Below are 23,394 nucleotides of genomic sequence, written 5' to 3' on the forward strand. Positions count from 1 at the left end.
GAGATGTTCAACCGTCATCACTGAAGTCTTAATCACTGACTAACATTACAAATGCCACCCACTGCCAATTAACATTTATAATACAGATGTCTGTAAATTTCTAGGCTGGTGTTTGTGGAAACACGGATTGCTTTGTCAAGGCAGTCTTTGTGGAAGCTTTTACCTCTGAATTGAGCATGACAGCTTTGAAAATCATGGCTTACATTTTACAGCCTTATGAAAGAACAACTCACTCCCAACATTTCTATTTTTATTCAGTGTGTCCTCATCACTAAGGAGAAAATTAATCCTTAAGGGTCATTATTAGTACTTGGTATGCCAATTCAAGTGAAGTTAGGAAATACAATATATTTTACACTAGTTAAATACTGCTTTTCAAAGACTCCCTTATGTAGAGGTAATGAGTATTTACTTTAATGATCAAAACTTCAAATTCATAGGCATAATTAGATGGAAATACACAAAATAAAGTCCCAATAACCTCAGTTCCGAAGCCTAACAATGCCTTCAGCAAAACCACACTTGTTCTCATCTGAAAACTAAAGCTGGTTGTCATATGGAATGAATGTATGTATGAAAAGTCTACTAAGTGGTTCCTTTGGGCTTGTCTTGAGATTTTAAGTAATAATTCTCCCTCTCTCCACAACCAACAACAGAGTTTTGTTAGTTTACTGCTGCTTTCTGATGAAGAGTTCTTGCCAAGAAAACAAAGTAGGGGGAATGTAAACTTTTTTTAATAAGTTGGGATCAGAAGATAGTAACTAGAAGGCAACACTTATTTTTTTCCTAAAACCTCAAATATGGGGAAAATATGTCTCCTCCCAGGTACAACTTTTTACATTCACTTTCAAGAAGTGGCAAAGAGAGTTATTAAAAAGTTCCTGCCGGGGCGGAGAGATAGCCTGGAGGTAAGGTGTCTGCCTTCCATGCAGAAGGATGGTGGTTCAAATTGGGCATCCCTATGGTCCCCCATGCCTGCCAGGGGTGATTTCTGAGTGTGGAGCTAGGAGTAACCCCTGAGTGCAGCTGGGGTGTGACCCAAAAACCAAAAAAAAAAAAAAAAAAAAAGAAAAAAGAAAAAAGAAAAAAAGTTCCTGCCTGGGGCCAGAGAGATAGCACAGTGGTAGGGTGTTTGCCTTGCACGCAACCTATCCAGGATGGACGGTGGTTCGAATCCCAGCATCTCATATGGTCCCCCATGCCTGCCAGGAGTGATTTCTGAGTGCAGAGCCAGGAGTAACTCCTGAGCACTGCCGAAAACCATATCAGTGGCTGTGCTATCTTGGAATATTAAACATGTTTTGATGGGGTTTTAAGCAACACTAGGAGCTTATTCCAGGCTCTGTGCTCAGGGATTACATCTGGTAGGACTCAGAATACCATACAAGGGTCCAAGGACCAAAAAACAGTTTGGCTGTGTGCAAGACAAGTGCCCATCTTTTGTTTTACCTCTTGGCCTCAGAACTTAAATTTTAAGACAGAAGCAGGGGAGAGGACAGTATAGAGGAAGGGGCATGTACAGGGGCATGAAAGACAGATTTAATCCCTGGCACTACACAGACCCCTAGGATCACCAGAAGTGACTGTGAAGGCCCCTGAGTTCTGGCCAGGTGGCCCCCTCAAAGCCCAAGCAGCACCATGATCTTGGGTCCTAGCATTAACCTGCTGGGCTCACTGGTCCAATACTGCTTGGCCCTTTAATTAAAAAAACCAACACCTTTTTTTATTATTTTGGTTTTTGGATCACACCCAGAGGTGCTCTGCACTCAGAAATCGCTCCAGGTAGGCTCGAGGAACCAACCATATGGGATATTGGGAATAGAACCACTGTTATTTCTGAGTCGCATACAAGGCAAATGTCCCACTGCTGTGCTATCTTCCGATTCCCAACACTTTTTTTTTTTAGATCATACCTGGAGGCACTCAGGGGTTACTCCTGGCTCTGTGCTCAGAAATAGCTTTTGGCAGGCAAGGAGGACCATATGGGATGCCGGGATTCAAACTACCTTCAGTCCTGATCGGCTTTGTGCAAGGCAAATGCCCTACAGCTGTGCTATCTCTACGGCCCCAACACTTTTTTTTTTAATAGCTGCCTTTACATTAAATAAACCTTTATCTTTCTATTTAAAGTATTTCCCCAAAGTGTCTGCCAGCACAGGACCAACAATGAGAGCTGCAGTGTTACCCATGTGTACTGGGCATGGTTCAGTATCTTCGCTGCCTGGAATTCCTAATGTGGATGGATACTTGGTGAGCAATCTCAGGAGCAGACATGTGTATGCCAGCAAGAAACTCTGACAAGCACCACAATCCTATGTGAGAATCACCATAATGAAGTGTGTGTCAGCCCAGTCAAGCCATCAAAGAAAGGGAAGGTGAAATGTTTCGCAGATTGCTCCAGCATACAGCTAGCCCCAGAGGTTCCCAAACTTAACTAGTCTATAGCCCTCTTTACAGAAAAACATTATGCAGCTGAGCCTTTTCTCTGTGGAATATTGCGTTCTTTAAGCAAACATTCAGAAACTACCTCCCAACTGAACATGGCTACCACTTTCTCTGCACTGCTTTCCTCAAGGAGCAGTAGTATCACCCACTTTTGGAGACACTGGAGATGATGACGACACTATATTAGCCAAAGCACACATAGATGCGCCAATACTTATTATCGCAGCTGAAGGCAGGTGGAAGGGCTCTCACAAATCAGCTAAACCTAGGTTTTGATTATCTACTTTAAGCTGCCAAAAAAAAAATAAATAAAAAACCAACAACAAAAGAAAAGATCTACATCTATTTTCAAAATACAGGAACTATAAATTATAAGAATGTATCACTATATTGACAAACATAAAACTTAAGGGGATAAAATTAAAATAAAAGTGTTTAGACTAATTTTAGTTGCATTTGTCAGAATTATAGACTGCTTTGCTCTCAACATGATCTGTCTTTATTTTCTGGCTGTTAAGTTTTTTGTTGTTGTTTTTGGGCCACATCCAAAAGTGTCGGAGCTCAGGGCTCTGTGCTCAGAAGTCACTCCTGGCAGGCTCAGGGATTACATGAAATGCTGAGGATCAAACCTGAGTCTGTTGTAGTCTGTCCCAGGTTGGCCGTGTATGTACAAGGCAAATGCCCTACCATTGTGCTATCACTCCAGCAACCTCTGGCTGTGTTTTATAAGCAAAATAACTGTAACAGTGAAGCACTAGCAACTGCTAATTCATGGCACAACATACACTCATGTCATGTTATTCTGTACAAGCCTTCAGCTTTAGACTGCAGTAGCAGTGGCAGCAGGAGACCTGCAAAATATATTTCCACAACTTCCAGAGTGATAGCACAGGAGAAAGATGTCTGTCTACTTTGCATGAGGGCAACCTGGGACAGACCCGTGTTCAATCCCCAGCATCCCATCTGTTCCCCTGAGACTGCCAGGAGAGATTTCTGAGCACATTGCTAGGAGTAACCACTGTAACTACCAGATGTGGCCCCAAAACAAAACAAAACGTAAGTTCCTTGTCAGCTGGGTTCTACCTGGGGTTGTGCCAATGGGAGAATAAAAGTAGGAGAAACACAATTTTTTTTTCCTCCTTTTGTACTTGTGGGAGCTCCAGCAGGAACAGCTTCCTGATTTCTGGTAAGCAACCTCCTCCTACCCTGTTGCAATTCTATAGTCGCAAACCAACCATCTGTAATGAATGCCCTACGTAATATCCCTTTCTTCTGGAATATCTAGAGTCACTTTTACTTTCATAATAGACAATACCTGAATCATTAACACAAAGGGAGGATGTCATATTTAAAATGACAATGATAATTTCCACTTTGGAGGGGTCAAGTCTGAGTTAAATTTGATAATATATACCTATTCCATAATGCTACTGATAAAGTAATTTTATTTTAAGAGTATGAGAAGTGTGAATTTTCCTTTCTTGTTCACACACTTGCTTTTTTATTTGTTTTTATTTTATTTTATTTTATTTTTTTGTTTTGTTTTTAGTTTTTGGGTCACACCCAGCGGTGCTCAGGGGTTACTCCTGGCTGTCTGCTCAGAAATAGCTCCTGGCAGGCACGGGGGACCATATGGGACACCGGGATTCGAACCAACCACCTTTGGTCCTGGATCGGCTGCTTGCAAGGCAAACGCCGCTGTGCTATCTCTCCGGGCCTACTTGCTTTTTTATTAATATTACTTTTTTTTTCATAAGTTTTGGGCCATATCCAGTGATGCTCAGTGTTTACTCTTGGCTCTGCACTGAGGATCACTCCTATTACTGCTCAGGGGACCAAATGGATGCCAGATATTGAACTTGAGTCAGCTCTCTGCAAAGCAAGCACCCCACCCACTGCACTATCTCCCAGCCCCTATTAGGATTACCTGTAGAATCTTCGCAAAAATTTTTATTTATTTGGTGAAGCAAGAAAGTTTTTATTGAAACTTATTTAGAAATATCTGAGGGGAGAGAGAAAAGAAGTACAATGCTTCAGAACACAGGCTTTTACAGAGTGGAAATGACCAGTAAAGAAACAAAGACAAGCAAGGGAGCTATATATTCAAAAGAGAATGCGGGCTTGAAGAGCAAGCCTTTGCAGAATTATTTGAAAGTCACTTCTTTTTTTGTGGGGAGGGGCAAATTGTCTGAGCCATATCTGGTGGTGTTCCTAGATTTACACTTGGGGAACAAACCCAGCAGTGCTCAGGAGTCACACCTGGGACTCCAGTATGCAAAACATGCACTGAGTTCTTAGAGCCATCTCCCCATCCATTTACCTGAAGCATCTTGATTACATATTCATTTAAAATAAAATTACTGGAGCTGGAGAGATAGCACAGCGGTAGGGCGTTTGCCTTAGATGCAGAAGAATGGTGCTTCAAATCCCGTCGTCCCATATGGTCCCCTGAGCCTGCCAGGAGCTATTTCTAAGCAGAGAGCCAGGAGTAACCCCTGAGTGCTGCCAGGTGTGACCCAAAAATTAAAATAAAAATTGCTTTATTTGGGGCCAGAGTAATGGCACAAGGGGTAAGGTGTCTACCTTGCTCGCGCTAGTCTAGGATGGACCTTAGGTTTGATCCCACCCTCCCCCCCCCCACATCCCACATGGTCCCCAAGCCAGGAGTGATTTCTGAGTGCATAGCCACCAGGAGTAACTCCTGAGTATCACTGGGTGTGGCCCAAAAATAAAAAAAATTGCTTTATTTAAGCACTATGGTTACAAAATTGTTCATTGTTGGGTTTCATTCATAGAATGTATACCATCCTCCACCAGTGCATCCTTTTGGCCACAGATGTCCTGTCTCCCTACCATCTCTCACCCCCTCCTATCTCTGGGGCAGGAACTTTGCATTTCTCTCTCTCCTTTCCTTTTTGACACTGTGGTTTGCAGTACTGCTAATAAAGTGGTACTTTACCCCGTTTCAGCACCGAGTTCTTGTCCAGAACGATCAGTTCTAACTCTCATTGTCATCGTAGACCCTCTCTCCTTTAACTAACACCCAACTCTTTGTGGCGAGCTTCCTACCCACATCCTACCCGGCTTCCTAACCCTTATCTCTATTGTCTCTGGATACCATACTCTCTTTCCTTTTCTCATATCTTACAAATGAGTGAGATTATTCTATTGATTACATATCCTTCAGTTCTTGAACTATGTTAATTCTTTTTTTTTTTTTTTTTTTTTTTGGTTTTTGGGCCATACCCGGTGATGCTCAGGGGTTACTCCTGGCTATGCACTCAGAAGTCGCTCCTGGCTTGGGGGACCATATGGGACACCGGGGGATCGAACCGCGGTCCATCCAAGGCTAGCGCAGGCAAGGCAGGCACCTTACCTCTAGCGCCACCACCCGGCCCGAACTATGTTAATTCTTAATCTTTCAAAAGTCAATGTCATCTTCTGATAAGAACAAAAATTTTATATTTGTTTTATAGTTTAAGTAAATAGAAAAACATGTTTTTAAGAGCTATTCAGGGGCTTCTATTCTGTACACTCTCCCATGGGGGGGAACCCCACTCAGATAAAGGTGTTACTCTTGGCTCTACTCTCAGAAATCACTCCTGGCAGGCTCAGGGGACCATATGGGATGTTGGTGATTGAATTCGGGTTGGCTGTGTGAAAGGCAAATGCCCTACCCGCTGTGCTCCCATATATAAAAATTTTTTTTTGTTTTTGTTTTTTGGGTCACACCCAGCAGTGCTCAGGGGTTACTCCTAGCTCCATGCTCAGAAATCGCTCCTTGCAGGCTCGGGGGACCATATGGGATGCCGGGTTTCAAACCAATAACCTTCAGCATGAAAGACAAATACCTTACCTCCAGGTTATCTCTCCAGCCCCCCATATATAAAATCTTAAAAGATTAATATGTGATTCACTACTGTAACTGCCCTAATGACTCATTCACACTATGACAACCTAAACGAAGTTTGATACTCCATAAATTAAAATTCACTTCATGTTAAAGAGTCACAAGGAGAATTTCTAGCTTTCTATCCTAAAGAGTTCAGAGTATAATGTGTTCATATTAAAAATGTGAATACATTCTGAAACAAGGACATTTAGAATGATCTTTGAGGTGTATACAGGGTCGATGTCATTCAGAATCCTAGAAAGAGGTCAGAGCTTTGACACTAGCAAGTGCCAGCATTGACTGATCCAAGAGATCTTCCTTTTATTTTAGAAATTATGATCTGTTACCATAAAACAAGAGTTACCCTTGTGAAATATAGGGGAAAATTATTCTAACAGAGAAATATAGACTTGCTACATTGAAGAAAATTCAGATTCTAACCCAATGAGCATTTGAAAGGCACGACAAGAGAATTCAAACAAGTGGCTTTCACTTAAATTCACATTTTGATCTATTTGATTTCCCTGGAATAGGTATCTCAGACACAAAGAAGAAATTTAAAAGCATCTGTGGCTGCAAGAAAAATTTGTGTATAAACCTGGGACACTCGGCTTATTGTGATAAATGCTTCGATTCAAGACTGCTAGGTCAGGGCTCAGAGAAATAGCATATAGCAGGTATAGCATTTGCCTTGCATGTGGCAAACCCGAGTTTGATCCCTGGAACCCTATATGATCCCCAGAGCAATGCCAGGAGTAATTCCTGAATGCAGAGTCAGGAGTAACCTTTGAGCACTGCCAGGTGTAGGACCTCTTACCTGCCTGCCAAAAGCCCCAAAGACTGCTAGGTCAAAGGTGACAGCCCTAAGCTTTAAAAACAAATCTCCAAATTTTCCTCCAGAAATAGTATTTCCTGAATATACAATTATTCAAAACATCAGAAGCTTTAAGTTTAAAACATTAAAAATAATAAACAATAAAATTTATTTCTCTGAAAAACTTAATGAGAGGTAGACTGAGTAATGATTAAACAGCTCATTGCCTGACTTAGGGTCAAAAAAGAACATCTTTTCTATTCTTGGCAAACTGTCATGTTTCTTACTAAGTTTGGATGACTCAGGCCCCTGACAAGAAGCAAAGTGCATGACTGCTGAAAATCTAAAATCTGAGTGTCTATGATGCAGAGAGGTCCAGCAGAACAAAGAAGACAGGAAGACTTACATTGTATTGATGATTAGCAACAGGCTTGTAATTGGTTGTCACCACCTTGTCCAGCTGCTGTGATAGCCTTACAGGTTTGGAAGATTCTTCTATTTGCAATCTGAAAAACAGATATTAACAACATTATTTAGCACAGTGAAATCTCAAGACATTCTGCAATTCTTTTCATTCAAGAAACAACACTTAGTATACATACATATATGTACTTTTTGGTTTGTTTTTCTGGGCCACACCCAGCGGTACTCAAGGGTTACTCCTGGCTCTGCCCTCAGAAATCCCTCCTGACAGGCTTGGGGGACTATACGGGATGCCAGGAATATATGATCCCCTGATCCATCCCAGGTTGGTCAAGTACAAGGAAAATGCTCTACTGCACTCAGAAAAGACGTCTGGGGGCCGGAGTAGTAGTGCAGTGGTAGCACATTTGCCTTGCATGCAGCTGACCTAGGACACACTGGGGTTTGATCCCTCGGCGATCAGGAGCGATTTCTGAATGCATAGCCAGGAGTAATGCCTGAGCGTCACCGGGTGTGGGCCAAACCCAAACAAATACCGCCCCCCCCCCAAAGAGAAAAGACTCCAGTGGGATCAGGGGAACATATGGGATGCCAGGGATATCGAACTTTCTGGGTAAATTGCTTACAAGGCAAATGCCCTTCCTGCTATGTTATTGCTCCGGCCCCAGTGCTTGTTTATTGATATGAGTCAGTATAGTGATGAAATTCCTCAGCATTGTTTTGCTATATTTTAATGCAAAATATAAGCTTGTCTCCTCATTTTCATTATTTCTTCATTTGTCCAAGAATTACTTAGAATGGGGCCGGAGAGATAGCATGGAGGTAAGGCATTTGCCTTTTACGCAGAAGGTTAGTGGTTTGAATCCCAGCATCCCATATGGTCCCCTGTGCCTGCTAGGGGTGACTTCTGAGCATAGAGCCAGGAGTAACCCCTGAGCGCTGCCAGGTGTGACCCAAAAACCAAAAAAAAAAAAAAAAAAAAGAATTACTTAGAAGCATTCTATTTTGTTTCCACATGTGAAGAAAAAAAAGAAAAGCCTAATTATACTAAGCCACTGGTAGATTAGGAAAGTGTCTTCAAATTTTTGTCAACAGATATACATTTATTTCATTGTTAGTTTAGTGTTTTTGATTAAAAACATTCAATTATTTTTAAACAGATAAATGACATATTCATTGGGCAGTTGGATCACAAGAAAAAGTCAGAATCCTTTAATAAAAACAAACAAACAACCAAATAACCCACTGCACTAATGTCTGACTTTATACATACAGACTATTTTCATGTCTAGGTAGAAAACTTTCTTGCTAGTCAGATTATCAGCTAAAGAATTAGGGGCCGGAGAGATAGCATTGAGGTAAAGCATTTGCCTTGCATGCAGAAGGATGGTGGTTCAAATCCCAGCATCCCATATGGTCCCCCAAGCCTACCGGGAGCGATTTCTGAGCATAGAGCCAGGAGTAATCCCAGAGCGCTGCTGGATGTGACCCAAAAACAAAACAAAACAAAACAAAACAAAAAAGAATTAAACAACTACAGGGGCTGGGAAGGTGGTGCTAGAGGTAAGGTGTCTGCCTTGCAAGCACTAACGTAGGACGGACCACGGTTCGATCCCCTGGCATCCCATATGGTCCCCTCAAGTCAGGAGCAATTTCTTTCTTTTTTTTTTTTTTTTGGTTTTTGGGCCACACCCAGTAACGCTCAGGGGTTACTCCTGGCTATGCGCTCAGAAGTTGCTCCTGGCTTGGGGGACCATATGGGACACCGGGGGATCGAACCGCGGTCCGTCCAAGGCTAGCGCAGGCAAGGCAGGCACCTTACCTTTAGCGCCACCGCCCGGCCCCTCAGGAGCAATTTCTGAGCGTATAGCCAGGAGTAACCCCTGAGCATCAAACAGGTGTGGCCCAAAAACCAAAAAAAAAAAAAAAAAAAAATTAAACAACTACAAACAACATGAAACGACAAATATTTCTACTTTCTTTTTTAGGGGGGGCACACCCGTTTGATGCCCTGGCTTGGGGGGACCAAATGGGACGCTGGGGGATCAAACTGCGGTCCTTCCTTGGCTAGCACTTGCAAGGCAGACACCTTACCTCTAGTGCCACCTCTACAGCCCAAAATATTTCTACTTTCAATACCAAGGTAGGAGTCGCTTAAATCTTTGTGCAATTTATGCCATTCTTAAAATGATAGGTATTATAAAGAATATGTACTTTTCTCAAGTGTTTATGTCACTTAAAGTTTTTTTTGGGGGACTGGAGAGATAGCACAGCAGCGTTTGCCTTGCAAGCAGCCGATCCAGGACCTAAGGTGGTTGGTTCAAATCCCGGCGTCCCATATGGTCCCCCGAGCCTGCCAGGCGCTATTTCTGAGCAGACAGCCAGGAGTAACCCCTGAGCACCACCGGATGTGCCCCCCCCCACTATGTTTAAGGATTAGTCCTGGCTCTGCACTCAGGATTTAACTCCTGACAGTGCCCGGGACCATATAGGATGCTGAGGACTGAATATGGGTGGGCTGTGAATAAGGCAAACATACATTCTACTTGTTGTACCTTTGTGCTAGTCCCTTATTTAACCCCCCCTTTTTTGGGGGGGTCACACCCAGCAGCGCTCAGGGGTAACTCCTGGCTCCACTCTCAGAAATCGCTCCTGGCAGGCTCAGGGGACCATAGGGGATGCTGGGGTTCGAACCACCATCCTTCTGCATGCAAGGCAAATGCCCTACCTCCATGCTATCTCTCCAGCCCCCCTTATTTCACTTTTTTTTTTTTTTTGGTTTTTTGGGCTACACCCGGCGGTGCTCAGGGTTTACTTCTGGCCATCTGCTCAGAAATAGCTCCTGGCAAGCACGGGGGACCATATGGGACACCGGGATTCGAACCAACCACCTTTGGTCCTGGATCGGCTGCTTGCAAGGCAAACATCGCTGTGCTATCTCTCCGGGCCCATTATTTCACTTTTTAAAGGGAGACACTAAAGTAATGAAGGAACAAAACAGTCCCTCTCAAGGAGGAGAATGTGGATGACATTTGCAGGGTAGGAACAAGAGAATATTTTTGTGGCAAAGTAGAAACAGGAAAGTAGAAACTGGTGATGCTCAGGGTTTACTCCTGGCTATGTGCTCAGAAGTCATTCCTGGCTTGGGGGACTATATGGGATGTCGGGGGACTGAACCCTGGTCCATCCTAGGTCAGCTGCACACAACATAAACACCCTACTGCTGCACCACCGCTCCAGCCCCAAATATATTTTTTAAATCAAATAATAGCTGATTATATCCCTAAAGCCTGGAATAGGCTTTTTCAAGTTATCATCAACTTACTAAGTGCTTATTGGCCACTGTAACTAGTGCTTACCATTCTGGGCAATATACACAAAGAAAATTTATTTTTTTATTTGTTTATTTTTGGTTTTGGGCCACACTCAGGAGCACTCAGGGGTTACTCCTGGCTCTGCGCTCAGAATTTACACCTGGCAGGCTTGGGGGACCAAATAGGATGCCGGGGATCGAACCCGGGTTGGCCCTATGCAAGGCAAATGCCTCACTCACTGTGCTATTACTCTGGCCTGAATCAGAACAATTCTATCACTGCAAAAAGTTCTACTAGACAGTGCAAGAGAACCAAACATGCAAATGTGTAAGTGGTGTGTCAAGTAGAAGCGACAATGAGAAGGGAGCTGCAAACTCAAACATAAGTTCCATCTTAGAGAGGTGAAATGTCTTTAGCACCAGCTGATTTAATTTAGAGGAATACAAGCCCTGTATTGCCAGACTTTCTCATGAGTCAAGTAAATGTAATAAAAAAAAATTTTTTTTGGTTATTTTTGGGTCATACCTGGTATTTGGGGACCATATGGGATATTGGAGATTGAACTTGGGTAGACCGCAAGTAACTACACGCTGAACTATCACTCTGGCCCCCAAAACCTAACTCATTTTTTTAATTAAATAATTTCTTTATTTAAACACCATGATTACAAACATAATTGTAGTTGGATTTCAGTCATAACAAGAACACCCCTCTTCACCCGTGCAACCTTTCCATCACCAATGCCCCCATCACTACCCTCCCCCACCCCCCGCCTGTATTTGAGGCAGGCTTTCTACATCCCTCACTCACTGACATTGTTATGACAGTTCTCAGCATAGTTATTTCTCTAACTGCACTCACCAATCTTTGTGGTGAGCTTCATATCTTGAGCTGGTCCTTCAGGCCCTGATCTCTGGGCATTATTTCAATGTCTTTAATTTTTCTTAGAACCCATAGATGAGTGAGATTATTCTGTGTGTCTCTCCCTCTTGACTAATTTCACTCAGCGTAATAGATTCCATGTATATCCATGTATAGGAAAATTTCATGACTTCATCTCTCCTGATAGCTGCATAATATTCCATTGTGTATATGTATCACAGTTTCTTTAGCCATTCATCTGTTGAAGGGCATCTTGGTTGTTTCCAGAGTCTGGCTACTGTGAAAAGTGCTGTGATGAATACAGGTGTGAGGAAGGGATTTTTGTGTTCCTAGGGTAAATCCCTAGGAGTGCAAAACTAACTCTTGTTTGTTTGTTGGCTGTTTCAGAGTCACACCTTGCAACATGCAGGGGTTACTCCTGGTCTTAAGTTCAGAAATCAATGAGGCAGGGTGCTGGGGACCATATGAGATGGAACTTGGTTCAGCTCCACATACAAGTCACATGCTCAACCCGCTCTACTATTACTTCTAAATTTAATTGCTTTTAGTGGACTATGCTCCTATGATCCTATCCCTCTCTTAACTCTTTGCCAAATACTAAAACTACAAACAAAATTAAAAAATGCCAATTGCGGGCCCGTAGAGATAGCACAGCGGTGTTTGCCTTGCAAGCAGCCGATCCAGGACCAAAGGTGGTTGGTTCGAATCTCGGTGTCCCATATCGTCCCCCGTGCCTGCCAGGAGCTATTTCTGAGCAGATAGCCAGGAGTTACCCCTGAGCACCGCCGGGTGTGGCCCAAAAACCGGGAAAAAAAAAAAAAAGCCAATTGCTTTACTAGGTCATTAGTTAGTAGGACTTTGACATCCCTTCTCCTTGCCCCTGCCTACCGTGGTGCTATTTTTAATTATAACCAAAACATCAAAGTACGAAGAATGACTACTTCAGCAGAAAGGTCCTGGCACAAGTGTCCTAACCACTGCTATCAAGAATAAGTTTTGCTGAAGGAGCAATACATTCATTATTCTACTAATGCTCCTATCCTGGGAGACTTATGAGTCTGGTCTGATCCAGATTTGGCTGGACTGTTCTTAGGGAGTACTCCCTACAATGCTCAGGTAAGAATAAAATAAAACAATCTTCATTTGGAAGTGAAAACAAATTTTAGCACCATGATTTACAATATGATGATTTACCTGTCACTGCCTGGGTTTTATGCGGTTCCAACCTGTCCAGAATGTCTGCTTTTATTCACACCATGGTCCAATACCCGCCCTAAACTTCCCAGCTCATTTCTAGAGGGCCGCCGTTTTCGGGTTCTGCTTTTGGGAATTTATTGTATCCTTTCTATGGTCTCTTTAAGTCCTATATATGTAGATCATTCTCTATAGGTCCCTCTCCTAGATAACTTCATTCTGCATGATATGTGCCAGATCCATCCACATAGCAGCAAATTGCATGATTTCATCTTTTCTTATAGCCAAGTAGTATTCCATTGTGTATATATAACACTAGTCATCTGTTCTTAATACACTTGGGCTGTTTCCAGATTTTTGTTATTGTGAATAGTGCTGCAATAGACACAGGAGCACAGACACCCTTTCTGAATAGTTTTTGAGTTGTTGGGCTAGAAATCAAGATGCAGAATTTTTGGCCTTTTACAAAACTATCAATTTCATATGACTCAACCTAAGAGCTTCTTCTCAATGAAAGACAACACTAAGTTGAATCTACATGAGAACAATATAATTAAAACTGAGTCCTAGCATGATGTGATTTATTAATGATCATACTATTTGTCAGAGACACTTCACACACACATATTTTGGTTTTTCGGCCACACCCGGTGATGTTCAGGAGTACTCCTATGTGCTAAGAAATTGCTCCTGGATTGAGGGACCATATGGGATGCCAGGGGATCGAACCTCGATCCGTCCTAGGCTAGTGAGTGCAAGGCAGAGACGCCTTACCATTTGCGCCACCGCTCAGGCCCTTCATCTATATTATATTGTATCCTAAATATAATAAAGTAATTCTGATGTTCTAGTTGGTAAACATTTAGTAACCTAAAATGGCTACTTGAAAATATGCATTATATCTATTATGTCTGCTAGATGTTCACAAAAAAAAAATAAAGTGAGGAAATGATGACTCACACTACACTTGGATTTCTGTTAGGTTCTTGCTAGAACCAACAGTAAACAACAAGTTTCTGGTATGTGTTGAATGAGGTAAGAGAGTGTTATGAAGACTTTTTCTAAGTGTCTTGCTTTGTTTTTTTAAATTACTGCCCAATTTTCTAATCTTTACTGAAATACTGTATGGTTATCAATCCACTATTAAATTTTACTTTTCCAGAAAAATGTGTCACCAGCATTTCAGAGATTATGTTATTTATATTATTATATATTTAATTATAAACACTTAATTTTCTGTGGCTTCCATTTCTCTCATATCATTTCCTTACATAATCTATTACCCTTCACATGAAACATGTTCAGTGGCCACTTTTAATCTCCATGCATGCACAGAAGCCTGGAGCAGCAAATTGTAGGAAGAAGACACACACATTAAAAGAGCTGCAGCACTGAATGTTTTTGTTTCAATAATCATAAGCTTTGGCCACTTGTAACCTATTCCTGACATTTTCCTTTTTCTTTAGTCCAAGATAGACCTGCTTTTCTTTACATCTCAAGAAGACAAGCTGTTCTCAATTCAGAAAGTTTATATAGGGAAAGGGAAAAAGGGATAGGCAGAAGAAACACAGACTGGCATTTCGTGAGAGGAACATTCGTTGTCGATGCTTATCCTGTTAATCAAATACTCTAGTTACTAGTTGAATGCAGGCATATGCAGACTCCAAAAAAAGTAGAGAATCTGGAGCTGAGCACTGCCAAGAGTGATTCCTGAGTACAATGCAAGAAATAACCCAAGCATCACCAGGTGTGGTAAACCTTTTCCAAAAGAATTGTTCCCTTGTCCACTTAATGTACTATCAACTATTATTAATTGATGTTGAAGATGATCTTCTTCAATAGTGCCCAGGAAGCTGGGGGGTCTTTTATGGTAATACTCAGTCAACTGGGCCAGAAGTTTACTGAAGAGCCAGAAGATGCAGTGTTCCTGGGTCCTGTGGTGCTATTGGTTACCTGATCACCTATGCAATCCTCCGGAGTTGTACCTGGTAAAACAGAATATGGTGCTGGGGGCTGAATCAAAATCACTGCATGCAAGGGGCTGGAGCAATAACACAGCAGTAGGACATTTGCCTTGCATGCGGCAGATCCGGGATGGACCTGGTTTGATCCCTGGCGTCCCATATGGGCCCCCTAGCCAGGAGCGATTTCTGAGCTCACAGCCAGGAGTGACCCCCGAGCATCACTGAGTGTAGCTCAAAAAACAAAACAAAACAAAACAAAAAGCATGTGCTTTAACCTATTGCCCATCTTCTGGCCCCCACAACATGAATAACTGATCTCACATCTGAGGGCTTACTTCTGAGCTTTCAATTCTAGAGGACACATAGTTTCACAGATTAAAAGCAGTTTCTTTGATCTCTTTCAATGTTTCCAAGGATACAAAAATTTCTAAATACTACTGAGTTATAAGTAAATGTAATGCAAATGGAAGTGCTAATTAAAACTAATTATAAATTTAAACAAAGACACAGAAGTGTAAGTGTGCAGTGTGGGGTAACTTAATATCTCTATTTACATGACTCAAACTTAATATCTCTATTTACACGTCTCAAACTAGGCATGGGGGAGACAGCTTACGGGCTAGCCCAAGGTTTGTATACAGGAGGTCTAGGCTTGACTCTTGGTACAGCATGGTTTCCCAGGCACCACCAGTGGTGACTCCTGAGCACTGCTGAGAGTGGTTCCAGAACAAACAAAACAAAAATTTATTGGATTTTAGATGTAAGCAAAAAATTATTTTACTTACCCATAGGACACTCAAATTAGTCTTTCACATAAGATTTTTAGCCAGAAGGAATTAGAATATGGCTTTAACAATGGCAGAAAAGTTAAAAGCATACCTTTTAGTAAAAATTTTGGTGTCACACTGGACATCATACAACTGTCTATGAACTACTAGTCTCAAAAACCTTATCTTTTCTATTCCCTTTCTTAAAATGTGATTCAAGAAAACTATAAAATATTCTTTCTGCCCAGGGTTCAGAGTCACTTTCAAAAAACTGCATGAAGCAAGGGCCTATTTCTCTCCTTCCCTGAATGATAAACTTCTAATTTATTTTGGTCATTGTCCACACTTGTTACCTCTGACCTTTTCAGCTGACTTTTTCTAGATATGCTATATAGCTCTCGGTAATATATTATGCATCCATTAATCTACCGTGGAGGCCAAATTAAAAAAAAAAACCCAAATCCCTTCAGAGAGTAGTAGACAGTAACAGACTCACTTCATCAAAAATTTAAGTATTCGTTTAAATTGACGTTATTTATTTATTTTGGTTTTTGGGCTACACACAGTGGTGATCAGGAATTACTCCCGGTTTTGGGCCACATCTGGTAATGCTGAGGGGTTACTTAACTCCTGGATCTCACTCAGGAATCATCCTGGAGAACTCAGGGGACTATATGAGATGCTGGGAATAAAGCCCAGGTAGGTCGTGTGCAAAGCAAGCACCTGACCTGCTGTGCTATCTGGCTCTGCATCTGGTTTTTTTGTTTTTGTTTTTGGGCCACACTCAGTGATGCTCAAGAGTTACTCCCAATTCTGCACTCAAGTATAACTCCTAGTGGAGCTTAGGGGATCAAACGTGAGTTAGCTATATGCAAGGCAAGTGCCCTACCTGCAATCTCTCTGGCACCTAGATTTAGATTCTTTATGTATTTGCCCAACACTTACCCAGAATGACCTCCTCAAAAGCTCTGGTTGTGTCTGTGTGGTATGGGAGGCATGTTAAAGGGAATTAATTTAGACATAGAATTCATGAACTCACCATTTCAGCATTTCTTCTTTTAGGTCATGTTTCCCATACCCTTATAGCAACAGGGATCAAACCCAGGACTCAAGTACAAGGCTAATGCACAACCACAGTCTCCTATTTTCATAAAGAAAAATACTTTTAAACGGTTCTGCATGTTTCTAAGGGCCACTGCTGTTTAAGCTCTCCAACCAGCTAAGTAATGGTCCCTAAACTTCTGTATCGACAATAAGAGCCCACAGAGTCCCACTATAATGTGTGACTCAAAGTGGTGACTTCAAGACAGAACTGAATCTACTAGTCACAATAGCAGTTTAGTGTGTGTGTGTGCGCATGTGTGTGTGTGTGTGTGTGTGTGTGTAAGGGTGCTGGTGTTCAAACCCCGGACTTGACAGTTGCAGAGATACATTCTTTTTTTTTGGGGGGGGGGGGCACACCCAGAGGCACTCAGGGGTTACTCCTGGCTTTGCGCTCAGAAATTCTGGCAGGCTCGAGGGACCATATGGGATGCCAAGAATCTAACCGAGGGCCCGGAGAGATAGCACAGCAGCGTTTGCCTTTGCAAGCAGCCGATTCAGGACCAAAGGTGGTTGGTTCGAATCTTGGTGTCCCATATGGTCCCCCGTGCCTGCCAGGAGCTATTTCTGAGCAGATAGCCAGGAGTAACCCCTGAGCACCGCCAGGTGTGGCCCAAAAACCAAAAAAAAAAAAAAAAAAAAAAAAAGAATCTAACCGAGGTCTGTCCTGTGTTGGCCAAGCGCAAGGCAAATGCCCTACCGCTGTACTATATCTTCAGTCCCAAGAGATCATTCTTGTAAGAGTTTTTTTCAGTATCATTTTCAGCCTGGGCATTTTTTGGCTTTGTTATTTTTATGGTAAACAGTGATAAATATTATAGCAAAGCCTATGACACAAATTCAGAAATGAAAGTATATAATATTATTTAGGAAATAAATTACCACTAATTTGCTAAATTTTTTAGTATTTGATGCAAATAAAGAAACACTAGAAATGTTGCTGAAGTGATAGTAGAGTGGTTGTTTGCCTTGTATGTTGCAGACCCAGGTTTGATCGCTGGCATCCCATATGGTTCCCTGAGATTGCCAGGTATAATTTCTGAGCTCAGAAGCAGGAGTACACCAAATGCTACTGAGGGTAGCCCCCTAAACATGTATATATGTAAATCTCTTTGTCTCCCAAAAAACGTATGTGTGTATGTAAGTCTCTCTCTGTCTCTCGTCCCTTTGTCTCTCTGTCTCAAGTTTCTTTTTAGTTTCTGTTCCACATGTGGTGATGCTCAACAGAGCACATGTGATGCTGGGAATCGAACCCAGGTCAGCTGTATGCAAGGCAAATGCCTTACCCACTATACTATCTCTATGATCCCAAGAGAATACAAGTTCTGTCTTTACCCATGCCAAAAGAAGGGCATTCTGTTTGTGACTGAAACCCAACTACGAACATGCTTGTAATAATGGTGCTTATATAAAATATATATAAAAAATATAAAAGCAAGCAAACAAACAAAAAAGTAATTCTAATGCATTACTTGTTAGAGAAACATAATACAAACAATTTTCATTCTACTAAGGATTGAAATGTTTCTATTAATTTAGGGATGAAGCTTGGTGTTGAGAATTTACAGCCTTAACACAGGTTTTACACTATGAATAAAATTCTTTTAAAATGAGAAGAGAGGCTTGCTCTTCAAGCCTGTATTCTACCCTGAACACATATCTTGCTTGCTTGTCTCTATATTTTTTTGCTTATTTTCACTCTGAAGAAGGCTGTATTCTCTCTGGATCATGTACTTCTCCCTTTCACTTCCCTTACATATTTCTAAGTAAGTTTCAATTAAAAATACCTTGTTTCTGGAATAGGGAGAAATAGCAAAGCAGGTTTGCACCCAGTTTCAATCTCCAGCATCCCAAATGGTCCCCCCGAGCCTGTCAAGAGTGATTTCTGAGAGCAGAGCCAGGAGTAATGCCTGAGCAATGCTGGGTGTAGCCCCAAAACAAAACTGTCTGTCACACACACACACACACACACACACACGAGAAATGGCTCAAAATTGCCATTAATAGTTAAGTTAGTTTCAGTTTTCTAATGCTTATCTATGGTCACCGTATGGATATAAAGTGTTTAAAAATAATTATCACACAAAGTTGTTTTGCTTTTGCAGCTCTGTCAGCTCACTTTTCAGCTCTATCAGTAATAATCAACTTTAACTACCATTTTTATAAGTTCAGAGAATTGCTACTGATTGATATTCTGATTCCATCAGATTTTGTGGAAGACTGTGAAGCTCCCTAACCAACATGTTAATTTTTCCTTATGATGAGTCTGTAGTCTATATATATATATATATATATCTTTTTTTGGGGGAAGGGGTTTGGGTCACATCCGGAGGGACTCAGGAGTTACTCCAGGCTCTGCGCTTAGAAATTGCTCCTGGCAGGCTTAGGAGACCATATGGGATGCCAGGAATTAAACTGGGGTCTGTCTGGGGTTGGCCATGTGCAAGGCAAATGTCCTAATACTGTAATATCACTCTGGCCCTATATATATAATTTTTCTTGGTCTTGTTTGGTGAGAGTATTATAGAAATGCTTTAATCATTTTTCTAAATACATGAAATAGTACCAAGTTCTATTTTTGAAGTCTTTTTTTTTTTTTTTTTTAATAGCGAGCCTTAGTATAAAGGCAATAAATTTAGCATATAGGATGTGTTACTAAGCAAGATGTGGACTAAAATAGTTCTCATGCCTTTTGGAGCCTTTCTGTTGTTACTTGCACTATTAGCTCTATTTAAAAGCAGCCTCACTAAGATAAATAAATGAGACTATATCAGATTAAAAGGATTCTGATTAGGGGCTGGAGAGATAGCATGGAGGTAAGGCGTTTGCCTTTCATGCAGAAGGTCATCGGTTCGAATCCCAGCATCCCATATGGTCCCCCATGCCTGCCAGGAGCAATTTCTGAGCAGACAGCCAGGAGTAACCCCTGAGCACTGCTAGGTGTGACCTCCCCACCCCCCCAAAAAAAGGATTCTGATTAAAAGGCTTCTGCACACTAAAAGTTGGGGCTGGAGCAATAGTACCTTTGGGTAGGGTTGCTTGAGAACCGGTAGGTAGGCTGACCCGGATTTGATCCCCAGCACTCCATAGGGTCCCCTAAGTCTGCCAGGTGTAATTCCTAAACACAGAGCCAGAAGTAATCCCTGAACACTACAGTATGTGGGCCCAAAACCAGAAATGAAACAAAACAAAATATCATAAAAGCAAAGACATCCTGAGGTCAGAGAGAGTTATAGTAGGTAGGGTGCTTGCCTTGTACTTGGCTGACCTGGGTTTGATCCCTTGTATCTCTTATGATCCCCTGAGCACTGACATGAGTAATTCCTGAATGCAGAGCCAGGAGTAATCCAAGTATTGCCATGTATGACCACCTTACCACAAAAAACTCAAAGAAAAAGCAAAGGCATCCTACTAGATGGGAAAATATATCTGCATGTATGTATGGCAAGGGGTTAGTATTCAAAATATGAAAGAAGCTCAGAACCACCCCCCTATACCTGACTTTAAAAAAAGGCAAATGGGAGTAGGGGTTATAGCTCAGTTGTACAACACTGGTCTACACTAGATGAGGTCCTCAGGATGAGGAAGATGATGATGATAATAACAGAGGATCTGAATAGTTACTTTTCCAGGAAAGACATGCAGATATCCAACAGGAATGTGAGGTGTTTATCATCTCCTATTATTAGGAAAATGCAAATGAAAACCACAGTGTGATATTACCTCACACCTGTTAAATGACTATTGTCTAAAGAGACAAAAAATGACAAGTTTTGGGAAGATGTGCAAAGAGGGAGAAAGCCTGGCACATGGATGAGAGAAAGTAATCTGTGGCAATCATAAAAAGCCGTGCAGTGATTGCTCAAAAAATGAAAAACAGAACTTCAAACAATCTAGTTATTCTACTTTCACATACTTAACCCACCCAAAAACACCATTTTGAAGAGCTATATGTGCCTATATATATAGTTTTTTTTTTTTTTTTTGGGTCACACCTGGCAGTGCTTAAGGGTTACTCCTGGCTCTATGTTCAGAAATCGCTCCTGGCAGGCTCGGGGGACCATATGGGATGCCGGGATTAGAACCACCGTCCTTCTGCATGTGAGGCAAACGCCCTACCTCCATGCTATCTCTCCGGCCCCTAAATAAATTTTTTAATCTTTTTATTTTTTATCTTTTTGGGCCACACCTGGAAGTACTCAGAGAATATGAGGTGTCATGGCAAACACCCTACCCTGCTGTACAATTGCTCTTGCCCATTAATAACAATTAAAACAAATACAAAACAACAACAAAAAAGTGGTGCTGGAGAGATTGCGGATGGGGCATTTGCCTTGCAAATGGCTGGCTTAGAAGAGTTGATCCCTGCCTTCTCATTTGATCCTGAGTCCCACATGAAGTGATTCCTGAATGCAAAGCCAAGAATGAGCCCTGAGCACTGCCAGATGTGGTTCAAAAACCAAAACAAAAAATAAGAACATAAATAAAAGCATGAAGCTTTACCTTCTAGTTGCTGATTTAATAACCTACAAAATGTTAGAGATAGCAGGTTATTCTTCATGTAAACTGGTGAATCACAGACTAACTAACATTATGGGCCCCAAGAAATGCCCAAGAATGTTTTTCAACATCAGTATACATGTATTAACAATATAATTGATTACACTGATTACTTATAGCTATGATGTCTATTCAAGGGGTAAGATAAAAATTGATTTTATCTTGCTATGCTGTTGATAGAATGATTCAGATTCATCTTTTAGAAAAAAAGATAAACATTTTCCTATATTTGGGGCCAAAGAGATAGCATGAAGATAAGGCATTTGCCTTGCATGCAGAAGGATGGTGGTTCGAATCCCAGCATCCCATATGGTCCCCCGAGCCTGCCAGGAGCGATTTCTGAATCGTAGAGCCAGGAGTAACCCCTGAACGCTGCCGGGTGTGACCCAAAAACCAAAAAAACCAACCCTCCCCCCCAAAAAACCCAAACGAACAAAAAAAACTTTTTTCCCCTATACTTAATAAGCATGTATCACAGTTGAAATAGTCGACTGTAATACATTTGTTCCTAGATATGTGAGAGCAAAATTATTAAAGAATAGAAAGAAAAAAAGAGGAAGAAAAAAAGCCCCAGAAGTACAGTGACATGCACTTCTGTAAAAATTACTCTATCTCCAATGAAGTCATTAAGTTAATTGTCAGAAGGTTTATTAAGCTCTTGTTACTAGCTACCATTCTCTTATTTCATTTGTTTCTGAACATTAAGTTGTTTGGTTTTACCCCCTATGGGGTGACAGTATCAATCAAAAATGAAGTTGTTGTGTGGCCACGTGACAGGAATGTGAATGCAGACAAGTGGACAAGGAATTCAAAGCACTAATGCTGATACTGCAGCTTTTTGAGGTATGGTTTCAGCTGGTAGGTCTTCCAGAAAGTACAAGAAGGTGAAGGAAGGGTGCCCCCATTCTAAAAAGTCCTGGTAGTCTAAATACCAGCACAACTGGAGTTTGGTTAGACTGGGGTCTCAGCAGAGTCGTAGAGGAGTGGTGAAACAGGGTGATAGGCAGAGGCAATTATGAGTGACAGGTGCAGCATGCGTGGTCCAGCAGGGTTGGGACTTGCCAGCTTTTAGTTGCGTGGCTGGTGTACCCATAATTTTTCACAGCTTGGTTTATATCTCTTTTGAGAACAGAGTGAGTCTATAAAGCTGGCCAGGTGCAGACATGGCGATTACGTTTGTCTGGGTCATTTATCTTTATAGTGTTTTGTGAGAGATCTTTTATGAGGTTGAATACCAGTAAATTGAACACTCTTAAGCAAGTATAAACCGTAACTTACTTTTTCCAGTGTGGTGATTTTATACTAAGCTCTTAACTTTATATTCTTCTAGCATTGTTAGCTCAAGGCAAGAGGTCTTTGTGCATGAAACACATCAAGGTAACTTGTAAAAATGGCCACCAGCCTTACAATCTTAGTTTTCCAATAAAACATGCTCTGTAACTGAGCTAGGTGGAAGAAAATCAGCACAAACCCACTACAGAATCTTTTGCAAATAATACAGAGAATTGTGAATTTTTCTGTAAGCTACCTGTTTATGCTATGTAAAATATAAAGAAACATTTAAAAAGTGAAGAATAACTTATGTAATAATGTAAATAGTGACTAAAGAAACTTAAAAATGGTTGTGTTAAAAAAAATGGTTGTGTAGGAGGGGAAATGGAGAAAGCAATTTAGTTCAGAGACTGACCTACCAGTCTCTACCGACCAGTCATTAAAAGACTAGAAAAATTATTGCAATGAGAGGCACTTTCCAATTTTTGTATTTTCATACTACAAACAGAAGGTGAATGACCAGAATTATTTAAATGACTTAAAAGTTAAGCACCCAAGCTGAATGTAATAGCTAACCTTTTGATGAATTTCTCAGGCTCCCCTTTTATGTTATGAATTAAATAAACTGCTTGTGAGGGCAGAAGCAATGTCTCTATGATGTATACTGCCAAAATATGAATCATTTTTCTAAATTAAAATTTCTATGATCTTATGATTACGTGATGGATGCCAAATAGCATACAACAGTGGGATCAAACAACTTCTA

The 23,394-nt window shown here is 41.3% G+C and overlaps 1 protein-coding gene across 1 annotated transcript in view; it reads right to left on the reverse strand.

The window, feature by feature from the left end:
* Positions 1-23,394, reverse strand: part of GTF2F2 (general transcription factor IIF subunit 2) — a 162,146-nt gene that overhangs the window by 21,900 nt on the left and 116,852 nt on the right. The window contains exon 6 of the mRNA XM_049778842.1: positions 7,558-7,657. Within this exon, the coding sequence (XP_049634799.1) occupies positions 7,558-7,657 (100 nt within the window). The remainder of the gene's footprint in view (positions 1-7,557; positions 7,658-23,394) is intronic.

The sequence above is a fragment of the Suncus etruscus genome, chromosome 8 (genome assembly GCF_024139225.1).
Source record: "Suncus etruscus isolate mSunEtr1 chromosome 8, mSunEtr1.pri.cur, whole genome shotgun sequence".
Taxonomy (NCBI): domain Eukaryota; kingdom Metazoa; phylum Chordata; class Mammalia; order Eulipotyphla; family Soricidae; genus Suncus; species Suncus etruscus.